The sequence below is a fragment of the Xiphophorus couchianus genome, chromosome 5 (genome assembly GCF_001444195.1).
Source record: "Xiphophorus couchianus chromosome 5, X_couchianus-1.0, whole genome shotgun sequence".
NCBI lineage: Eukaryota > Metazoa > Chordata > Actinopteri > Cyprinodontiformes > Poeciliidae > Xiphophorus > Xiphophorus couchianus.
The window spans coordinates 4,385,340-4,397,331 of NC_040232.1; the positions used below are offsets into that span (position 1 = coordinate 4,385,340).

The following is an 11,992-nucleotide window of genomic DNA, read 5'->3' on the forward strand; positions in this document are numbered from 1 at the left end:
TATGTGAACCCAAACAAAGTTTGTCACAAAAATAGCAAAAACTACCATAAGAGCCATCAGGCAATTTCATTAAACTGTTCATGTTTGGTCTTAAAGCTGCACTGAGGAAGGCATTTAAAAAAAAAATTAAACATCTGACTCCCTGATCACCTTTAGCAGCAAAGTTTAGCTGCTTGATTTTAGAAAGTTTGGGGAAAAAAACAATGCCACTCCAGTCTTTACTGGACCAAAACAGATAAAATTCAGTTAACAACAGCAATGAAACCTTCATAAAAGCACATTGCTCAAGGCATTTTTAAATGGCTACAAGAAAATTAGGCTGTTTGGAAATAACACAGGTCTATGCAAGCATGCAGTATCTTAACAAATACTGTTCTTTTATTAGTGTTGACATTTATTTCTGTAGCTCCATCAAATCTGAAACGTCTCTCTCATGTCTTCTATGGACGGCTTTTATCATTCCTGCTGCTCCTTAATTCTCAGGGAACTTTACTTGGATCAGACTCAAAAGCACCAGAGATTTCTGAAATACTGGCCAAATTTCATGTTCTACTGATACTCCAACATCCACGCCTGCCTTTGCCACTTACACCTTATTGAATGCCAGACAGAGTAAAGGTTGGAAGAGGATACCTCCAGAAAGAAATGGCATACATGTACTATCTGTCATGTAAATGACAAGCAGAAGCAGAGATTTGAAAGCTTTTATTTTTTTATGTTTTTATAGAAGAACGACTGAGCTTTCCAACACATTGAACTACTTTTTGTCCTAGCAGTGTTGAGAACATTTCACAGATTTCCAGCTAATTTTTAGTTTAGTGCTTGAAGTAGTTAGACACCCATAACCAGCTAAAAACCAATCTTTGATATGTATAATTAGAGAATTGAGATGGTTTATTTGACTTTTTCCACACGATTGTATAATTTGTTTAGACTTTTCTTTTTAAGAACTAAATTTGACTACAAGACACATTTTTTCAAAATAACAAAAATGTTATACAAGAATAAATAAAATATCAACTATACAGTTTTAGTGAAAGCTGATTACATCAATTTCTTAAAAATTGTAGGATTAATTTGTTTGCTGCCCATTGATTGAACTAATAAAAATGTTGCTACTCTTGCATGCTTGGGTCATTTAAAGATAAGAACCAGAAATGTCTTTGATAAGAAAAGTAAACCAAATTGAGTTTAAAGGTTTTTGTTAAGCCAAGTTTTTCCTAGTTTAATAAACCCTTTCCCCATAAGAATAGACATTTTAATCACAACAGCATTGGTTCTATAGGAGACCAAAGTTTATATCAGAAAGAAAAATTTGTTAGTCATCTTAGTTTTAGATTATTTTAATAGAAATCCAAGGAACAACAGAGATTAAACATAACGTTTATGTGTGTATACATTGCTTTCCTTTTTTGCCACCAGAGGTGAAAAATACATGAATGCATGTCACAAAATCTCCCACACACCTTGAAAACATTTACCAAATCCAACAAAGGAGATATCAGCTCAATATATTTGCACAAATGTTTTCTGATGATACTTTATGATTGGAGTGAACTTTAAGACATAAAGCATTTGAAGCTAAGATACATGCTTTTAACTATAGCTTTTAAAAAGTGTTTTCTTTCTTTTTCTTACATTCTATTTCTAGAAAATAGGTGTTTATTTTATTCTTCTATATCCTACGTTGTTTGTTCACAAACGTCACAAATATTCGGACTCTTTATGCTACAACATTCCAGTATACTCACATATAAGGATTGGCGACCCGTTAATGTTTCACTTGGCATCGCAGTTCTGACAAATGGAGGTCAAACACCGTGACCTCCAGAAAAAGAAAGGAGTCTCACACCGGCCACCATGGGGGGTGCAGGGCTAGTCGAGGACAGCGGAGGGAGGGGGACGCACGCAGCAGTTGGGCCGCCTGACATTTTGCAGCATTGACCTGAAAATGTTCTGCTGCCTCCTTTTGTTCTTTTTCCCACGCTGCGGCGAATCAACGCCGGAGATGGATTTTCGGAAGGAAGTCTGAGCAATCAGCTTCCTCTCCTGCTCCCTGATTTTGCACTGCAGGTGGCTCTGAATGGCAAAACCAAGCGACTCCGGGTCCACAGACGCCCCATAGACCTCCCACGTCATCCCCTGTTCGTCCCAGACGACGTCATGGACGCTCTTATCCTTCTGCATCTCTGACTGATCGTCCTCCTCCTCGTTCTTCTCTGGCTTTATCCCCTGCTCGGCTGAATTTGTTCTCAACTTTGATGCTGTGTTAGCTGTTGTTATGGTTGCTGGTGGACCTTGAGAAAACGCAGAATTGTTTCTGTCAGCAGAAGCGCCGGCCGTCTCTGGGGAGGGAGCTTTAGCGGTGGAGGATAGTTCAACTCCACTTGCCACTGTGTCCTTCTTGTTGCTGTGCTCAATGTTGATTTGATAAACTGGCTGAATGCTGCTCAGAGCTGATCCAGGTTCCTTGGGCTTGGCTCCTAACCTGGAGTCAAGCTGCTGGGCCATGGTTGTTGAGCACAAATCTGCAGCTTGATTGGGGCACATCTCTGCCTCTACGGTGAGTTTCTCTGAGGTGGAGAGGGAAGTTGTGTAGATCTGATAGGAACCCACAGCTTCATTAACTGGAAAAACAACAGCTAGACTCTGCGCCTCTTCCCTGGGGACTCCACTGCCAGCGAAGGGCAGCAGACTTGGACTTGTACCCACAGCTTTACTGGTAGTTTCTGCTACAGCCTGGACCTCCATATCATGACACTGCTTGGCGGGCGAAGCAAATGAGGTCATAGTGGAGGCCTCCTTGTACTGCATGCTGAGCTGCTCTCCTGTGCAGACAGCTGTGTCAGTTTGGCTCATTTCCTCAGACACCTGCCCACACGTTGGCTTGCTTTTTGCAGCCTGGGGCACACCAGATGAATCCTTCTGTGAAGATTCAGGGTGATGTTTATTGGAGGAGACCTGTGTTGCCTTTACTACTGGGAAATCCCTCTCTGAATGTGATGAACATATATTTGTAACCGTAGTGTGGATTTCTGCTCCTTTACCTGCTGGTGGAGGTTTAGTAGAGGTAACAGTTTCCATCCTGTGTTCAGGTTTTTGTGAGTTATCTGGTTCTTGGATTTTCTGTAATGATGCGGTAGATTTGTTTTGTGGAGCCTTGACATCCTGTTGAGATGAAGGCGCTGCTTTTTGTGACTGACTGGTGCTGCAGATATTTTTATTTGTATTTTTATCGCTGGTCTCTTGTGCTGTGGGTTTGGTTGAAGATGCCATCTGGACAGGCGCTGCCTCTGAAGGACTCGTCTCTTTTGCAATGCGTGCGTCGATCTTTGATGCTGCAGTTGCAGTCAGTAAACCAGCGGCGCATGTATCCTTTCCATGAGACGTTTTTATGTTAGCATTCGAGTCTCTGTGGTCAGTTTTTGTCTCGCTACCAGCTTGACCTGTTAGCGACAGGTTAGCGGAGTGCTGCTCACCAGCTGTCCCAGGTTCAGATTGTGTCCGCTTCCCATTGCCGCCTGCAGGCATGTCTGCCACCACACTGCTAACTGCTTCACCGCCCTTACATGAGGATTTATGGATGTGTGGGACAGGGTTGGCAGCGGCACCTGAGATAGGCGGGTTATCCTGCTGGTTGGAAGATGTGAGGGCGGTGTTTGGACAAACCTGAGAGAGTTTGAGGTGCGACTCGTCACCCCAGTTGGCGTTAGACTCCTTGTTGGCCAGTGGGTCCGCCACAGCCAGCTGAGGTACCATCTGGACTGTCACTGTCCTTTTAGGATTAGTTCCCATCCCGAATTCACAGTTTGGATCTTCAGATATTGTTATACTCCAAAAATGTGGGCAGACAGACAAATGCAGCTCCCTAAGAGAAGAGGGTAGAAGAATAGAAGTAGTTTACTTTAAATGTACACTGATCAATGCATCACCAAGATTTTTTCGGATTAGACCTGCATGACACACTTTGTGAAATTGATTTTTCACTTTTTGTAAATTGCAAAAATAGCTTGTTAGAGTGAAAGCATGTGAGAAATCTATAAAACATTTTTACACCTGTTTTGAACTCAAAGGAACAAAAAAGATGCATAATTAGACTTTTACTTTATAAAAGTCTAATTATAAAAGTTTTGAAATGTACAATGCATTAGACTTTTTAAACCGTAAAGCCACGGTTTTCTTAGACCTTCATTTAGATTTAGATAAATAGCAGTGGGTAACTTTTATTTTAAACAATATCTTTTGTACATATTTGTTAAAACTGTCACTGTGTTGTGATAATATAATAAGAGATAGATAATCTGTGAAAAAAGTCAAGCTACTCTGACTTCTCCCTATTGACCTGCTGTCATCTGAGAAAGTACACAACCAATCAGAAACAACCAATCAGAGCCAGGAGGAGAGCTGTCAATCATTCTTGTGTATGTGCTGCACAGACACTCCCCCTTTCTCTCCGCTATGCTATTACTGGTTCACCACAATGGAGCCTGCTATGAATAATAATAATAATAATAATAATAATAATAATGGCCACTGGCCATTAGCACATTTAACAGCTCATACTTGATTTAGACCCTCCTCCTGGTTCTGATTGGTTGTGTTTGACTGGGAGTTGCTCATTTCTTCAGACAACATTAGTAACTCATGGGAGGAGGAGAAACTTTATCTTTTCACAGATTATATTGTCACAATATAGTGACAGTTTTAATAAATATGTTAAAAAAAAACATTTTTGTAAAAATTGCTTACTGGAGCTTCAAAGTGAGAGTTTTCCAGGGTTTTTTTGTATTTGTCATTCTCACTATCAATGAGACCTGATTAAGAAAAAACGTACTTATTTGAACACAAATAATTGGTGGGTCACTAGAAACAAATCTGATTATTCAGATCAAATAAATTTTGATTTATAGACTGCAGTTACAAACTGTCACTCTACGTTAAGCTTCAGCTGCTCTGTCTTTTGTATTTGTTTTTGCTACTGTCTCCACACCATGCATGGTCTTACTAGCATCTTGTAAACCTTCACTTCTCTCTTGCAGCTATCCAGTCACAAATCACTCCTGACACTCGTCTCCTTCCACTCCATCTTGCCTGCACTCCCTTCTTCACCTCCCTTGTGCAATACCTGTTGCTTTGATCGGTTGACCTCAGGTCCTTACTAAAGTACCTCTCTCATTGTTGCTTCACTGTTCCACCTGTCTGCTTCTCATTCTCGCATGCCTTCTGTCTTGCTTCTGCTAACTTACATTCCTCCACCCTACATACAGTACATTGTTCTCTCCAGGCTCTTTACTTTCAATGCAGATCGCAACATTGTCTGCAAACGCGATATCCTTTGGGACTTCACTATTTCCCTCCTTCGATTTAATAACACCTTTCCACTGTCTTACTGTCTTTGTATGGGTCATACTTCATCTTCACATACTTCTTTGCCTCTGCTCTTCTCTTGGCTTCCTATCTATTCTCTGGATCCTCAAAGACACAATATAACACCTTCTGACAACACTTTCAAAGCGAATGTCATAAATATGTTGGTATTTCCCTGCAAGAAATGATTCTCACTTCAACAACAATTCTTTCCCAAATCTCAACTTAGTCTCGATCAAGAGATACTAAGACATATAAATGTTGAAAAGAGGCTACTATATACAAGTTCAGTTTGATTTAATGTTTATTACTGAGGTTTTAGACTTTTTTGATTATTTAACAATTACAAAAATCATAAATCTTTATATTTACAAATTATGTAATGCGAAGTAGTATTTATTAGGTATGATATTCCTGAAGAACTCTCTCCGAGAGATAACAGGGGTGTGATGATTCAATCAGCTCACAAAATGAGACAATGCAAGGTACAGTGCTCATAACACAAGGTTAGATCTCAGCAATATTATGAGGAAAAGAAAGAAGCTGTGTTTTTTATTTATATATATAGCAAATAATTCACAAATCAAAAACTGTATTAAAATGTTTACCTATTTTAGGATACTTTGATTCTAAGGTGCTCTTCATGCATCTTAGAAAAACAGACAATAAAAAACAAATGAAATAAAAGCATACAGAAAATGCTATCTGTGTTTTCACAAGTAAAACAAATGTTTCATCAATCTCAACCATCTCTGACCAGAGTATAATTTTCCAGTCCAGGTAATCTGTCCAGTTAGATTTTTGAACAACAAACGATCAAAGAAATTCCAGACAAAAGAGAAAAGAAGCTAACTTTAGCATCTGAATTCTCAGTGTTCACAAATGAACTGAATCATGTCTGTTATTCTGTCAACTTCTCTTTCTGTCAGCTGAATACTCAAAATGCTGCCAGATTTAAAAGCGCTGTCAGTTTCGTTGATGCTTTTGTTACCAAGTGTTGTCAGATAGCAGTTTACGAGGAGACTCCGGGCAACTCAAGAACTATTTTCTTTTTTTTTCTTCAAATTAAAGCCACCACCACAAAGTTATCACAACATCACTTCTCTATTAACCCTTTAACAATATTTTTTACCAGCGTTGCACTGAGAAGTATCTCGTATAATGAGCTCAAAAGTTGCACAGTTCCACCAGGTGTTTGCTAGTTGCTGCTGGCTAGTCTGTAGGATCTGAGCTGGGGAGTATAGAGAGAGGGATGCTGTCTGAGGTGGAAGTTCAGAAGCTTGGAAACTTCAGCTCAGAGGAGGAGTTGCGTCTTGAAGGCGGGGCTAGGTTCACCCAGGCGTTTTGCACAGCTGAACGGTTGCCATGGAGATGAAAGGATTTATCAAACATGCATGGAAGACTCAAGGCAACACTCCATGTATATTTTTGATGAGGGAACAACATCATAACATGATGCAAAGCTAAAAACAATACATACTACCCCTGTAAAGCACACACCTTCCTACAGTACGTCAACCCACGTCAACAAACAAAGTTACATTCTGAAAGCAACTACATAGAAATGAATGAGACAGACTTGAACTTGCCAACCCACACTGTGGGAGATGTGCCTCGACATGTCTTTGCACTCCTAATGGATGGTGTGTAGATCTCTGCGGACCTGACCTTGTGGAAGAACAGCACTAGGATCAGGAAACAGGCCCGGCAAACACTGCTCTCTCCTAGTAGCATCCTCGTAGCATACGACAGAGCTGTGGCTCTGATACTGCAGATGGTGGCGCGAACAATCAAAGGAGCTTTAGGCTCTCATTTGGGTGCATTTTTTTGTGAGTTACGTAAACATACAGTGATCCACACCAGTATGCAGGCAGATCTATTGAGGATACTCCTCTTTGACAGCAGTTCTGCCTTCAACATCATCATTCCAGACATACTGGTTATCAGCCTTCTCCTGGATAAGACTAGCTAGCAAATTTCCCTCAGACAGTGAAAGTGAGGTTCCACCCGTTGTCACCATATATGTTTAACAGCATAGATGTAGAAGTAGTGTTAGGTTAGTTCTGATTTGTTCTTTTTGTTAAATTTTGGTTTATGGGTTTTAAAGATTTAAAGAGGAGCAGCAAAAACAAATGAAGTGGATTAGCAGTTCTTGTTAGTAACTGATACTACCATACAAGATATATTACTCTGGTGTAGATCATCAGATACAGTCTTCAGGCAGAGGCCTCTTCAGATTTACTGTAAGACTGACTGCTACTGGAGATCTTTACTGCCCACAGGATCACTGTTCACACAACTCTGAAAATATTTTTACAAAATGAGATCTGACAATATTTAATTCCCCTCAGAGATAAAGTATTTGAATTAAACACTGGATCTATTATTCTGATTATGTAAAACTGTGCTACAGTTCAAATATTTTATATATATTTTACAAAAAATTATGTATAAAAATGACAAAATCATATATTGTTAATGTAAATTTGGAGTTTATTTGAAATAGTATTTATCACATATGTTTTTGTGTATTTTATGTTGTTAACTCTTAATGTTATATAAGCTTTAGGTTCAGCCTAAATCTCTCTGGTTTTCTATTTCTTTGGTTTCTTTTGGCCTTCAGTTTGTATGTTCCTAAACTGAAAAAACACATGTACATTTTCTTGGTAAATTTTGGCGCCTTTGTACAAACAAAAAATTGCTCAAACGCCTACATCTCTTTAGGCCCACAGTGTACTTATCTTCTGATGATTTCCAGCAGGATAAACCACCATGCCATGGTGAAGGTTAAATAATTTGCTGAAATAATGCAGTCAGAGCAGTAATTAAACCAAAAATGTATAAAAAATATATACATTTTGTACTTAAGATAAAAAATGTCCAGCGCAGTATTAATAAGTTGAGCAGAAAGAGCTGAGGTTTTCACATGTTGAAATACTTTATTAGCTGCAGATGATGAAGAGTTCACTAAGCACAACATTTTATTGCATTGTGGGCAATTAAATGTTCATTTCATTATTTAAAAAAAGGAATTTAACTGTTTGTTTATTTTTACCTTTTTGTGTATTTCTAATATTAATAATATAAGTTTAAGTGGTCAATTGAAAAATCTGCAGAAAGTGCCATTTTTATCCCGTTCATAAAGTAATCATCAGAATGATTAGTAGAATAATCGATTCCTAAAATAATCATTAGCTGTAGACCTAATCTGCAGTAATAATGTGATGTATCATGCTAATATGGAAACCTCTGAGGAAAGTTTACGATACCCTGGAAGCTGTTATGTGTCATAAAAGAGCGACCTGCAGAGGATAGTGAAGGGAGCTGGGAAAATCATTAAAAGATCCTTTGAGTTCCTCTCTGTTCCTGGTTCTGTTTATAAGGTTTTAATATTTCTTTTTCCAATGTGAATCTGTTAAAGATCCCAGATGATCTGTGACCTGTTGCATGCTACTGGTTGTACAACAAAATGACCAAAATGACAATAAAGTATTTTTTAGAGGGCATTTGTTCATTCTGACCCATTTGCTTTCACAGTGCTTTGCAAGAACATCTAGTCAGCAGTAAGCTGTGTTTACATCCTCTTTTGTTCAGTAAAGGGATTCATGTAAATTGACTGCCTTGACCTGTGGTACCTCATAATTCTCCAAGTGGTGATGAAGGACTTTCATCGTTCTGCTCAACATGTGAAAGCACCATTCTGTAAACAAAGTGCCATCAGAAACAGAGAAAATCATATATGTTGTCTTTGCATTGAGTGAGGATGCATGCTTTAGTAGGTATTACAGTAAGTTTTTTTTTAAATTATAATGTTAACCTCAGCTTTTGACCATATCCATCGTTTTATATGTGTGTTGTAATGATTATATGTCATGCAGCCTGTCTATGAGCACTCGGCTATCAGCACAATTAAAACAAACAGTTGGTTGGTGGTTTGGGTCATGGACAGGTTTGGCCCATCTGTGTGTGTTTGCTCTGCCACAATGAATCCATCTGTCAGTCCTCAAAGTGCAAATGTTTATAGAGACCGTATCCTGGCTGGGATCCTTGCTGGTTTCGAGGTTTAAAAAAAAAATCTAATATGGAGCAGTTTGCAAATGACACGAAACAAAAACTGGAGTGCATGAACAGCGAGAATTGATGCAAAGCAGTCTGCATTCAAGTAATGCACTCGACCTATTCAGGCCAATTAAGATCTGTGTCATGCACCGGAGCTCCTTGTCTCTGGGAGATTTGCAGCTCTGATCTGACCTTGCAGACATCTGCGAATAATTAACATTCTGATCATAAAGAAAAGACGAGGTCGCTTTACCTTGATGTCCCGTGCGATCGGCTGCCGTTTGCGCGCCGCTGTTCGTGAGATGAAGCAAAATCCCGGGAATGAATATGGAAAATTCACCCCAGTGTCGGTGACACCAAGCCACGCCTTCCTCCAATCTCAGAGGTATTGATCTTCCGCGGCCGAGCAGCGCCAAATCGGAGCCCGAAGTCGACCGACTGACCGTGCGGAATGAGTCACCGCCGGCTGACCGACGGACGCCGCTTCCCAGCTCTTTGTTACAAACTGAGGAGCGTTCATGAAGCTGCCCGCTTTGCAGCAGCATCCCAGCCAGACTGAGCCGTGCCAGGCAGCATGATGACGGGATGAATGGGAGATGTGATGCAGCATCCTATCTGTGGCCGCCGCAGACGATCACAGGAGGAGGGTCACTTATTGCACTGCAAATTTATTACTTTAAGGTCCTGCCGCTGCTGCTGCCTCCTGAGGAAGGCGATCATTTTCCAGGAGCAGAGGAAGGTTATTTCATCAGCGCCGTTTCTGTCCTGCACAGATGGGTTCGTGAATGAACATTCAATCTGAAGCGGTGCTTTTGACTCAGTTGAAATGTTTTTAAAATTAGATTGTTTGCTGGTTTTTCATTTTCTGTGGCCGGTGTGGACGTTGAAATAAACGACTTTATAAGGGGGCAGGGCCGCTCCCAGAAAGTTCTGGAGATGAGGGCAAATAATTCAGCAGTGGTAAACCAAAACCAAAGAGTCTGGAGTTTTATTTATGGATGCTGGTGTGTCCAAAAATGATATTTAGGTCTTATTTAAAATAAATCCCGATTTTCTTTAGGAATTTTTGAACAAACAAATATTTTGAAAGTTCAGGTTTTCACATATAACAAAAAAACTAACAAATCTGCTTTAATATGTTAGAAAATGCTTTCTTATATAACATTTTTATTCTAGTTCACTTTATCTCTGTTAAGTGAACTGAGCATGAGTCCTGGAATAATCTGAGAAAGGGTTGACGTATAAAAAAGAGTTGTTGTGAAAAAACAAACTGTTAAAATAAACAGAAATGTAAATCATTAAAACTTGTAATTCATCCTAATTTTATTAATAAAAAACGTAAAAGACTGACTGGCTAGTTGCTGGCAGCAAGGTAACTGGTACTGATGGAGAATAAAGCTTTTGTGTTATTAGATAAATAGTTGGTCTTTAAAATTTACAAAAGTAAGTAAAAACAAAAGTACTTAATAAGTAAAGCACTAAAGAAATGCTTCATCATTATTTTTTTTGTGTTCTGCACCTAATTACCAAAAGACATCATGAACCCTTCTAGAACTTAGCAGGTTTGTGTTAGCAATACCTAATTGGCTGGACAATGCAAACCAATGTGGTATGCCCCACATTGCCTGCCAGAAATTAACAAAATAATCACAAATGCAGGCAAGAGAGAGGCAGAGGTGGAGACAAAATATTTCATGTCAAACAGAAACTTGCAAATGGATGAAATGAAGTACATGAAACTTTAAAAAAAACAACCCAAAACAAAGCAGGAACATGGAGGGAAGCTGACTGAGCCGTGCATAATTGAGCAGACAAACCTGCAGAACACAGTTCAAAACCGAAGAAGACAGGAAAAACTCAGAAACAGGAAGCTAACAGGAAGTAAAGAGAACACAGAATAGAAACTGGCAGACCACCCAAAAGAAAAAAGAAACTCAGAAGCATATCTACTCAACAGATTAAGCAAAGTCCAACACATGACAATCGTAATTTTGTGTACTTCTATAAATTTATTTGAACTTTGCTAATGGGGGTAGTGGTGCTTGATTATAAAGCATATAACTACTGTAAATTTTAATTACAGTAAACAATTACTGGTGCAGAAGTTAGCAGTTGTTTGGGCTTTTCTTGGATTCAAACAGGATCAAACGCTTACATGCACCCACAATCATATGTGGATCTCTTTCTTTGCAAGTTGCATCTGTAACAGGTGGTATCAATGAGTCTCACAAGTCGTTCAGGTGGGTCTCAACCAGATATTTTATTTTTTTATTCTGGGGGAAGAAGGGAAAACAAATGAACAACCTCCTCAACTCCTTCTCCCTGCACTCCGACTCCACAGCAGCACAGAACACCCTCTGCGGGAAAAAGGGGGGGCAGAAGAGCTACGAGGGCTGGAGTAAACTACGGAAGCCCAGGAAACACAAACGAGGCGGAGAGCAGAAGGGCGACCCCCGCAGGCAAAAACAACAAAATAAATAAAAATAACTGAATAAGATAAAATTCACAAATTCTCAATATAAAATGAATAAGAAATAATAATTTAACAAAGAAACACATTTGTAAC

The 11,992-nt window shown here is 39.3% G+C and overlaps 1 protein-coding gene across 1 annotated transcript; it reads right to left on the bottom strand.

Annotated features, from left to right (window-relative positions):
- Positions 1 to 1,185: 1,185 nt before the first annotated feature.
- On the bottom strand, positions 1,186 to 11,598 carry gprin3b (GPRIN family member 3b). The gene is made up of 2 exons (XM_028018040.1): positions 9,680 to 11,598; positions 1,186 to 3,868 (listed from the first exon to the last, which is right to left on the bottom strand). The coding sequence occupies exon 2, from the start codon at positions 3,793 to 3,795 to the stop codon at positions 1,876 to 1,878; it is 1,920 nt and encodes a 639-aa protein (XP_027873841.1). The 5' UTR covers positions 3,796 to 3,868; positions 9,680 to 11,598; the 3' UTR covers positions 1,186 to 1,875.
- Between the last annotated feature and the right edge of the window lie 394 nt (positions 11,599 to 11,992).

Excerpts from the sequence above, each read along its gene's own strand:
- gprin3b (XM_028018040.1), bottom strand. The coding sequence starts at position 3,795 with ATGGGAACTAATCCTAAAAGGACAGTGACAGTCCAGATGGTACCTCAG.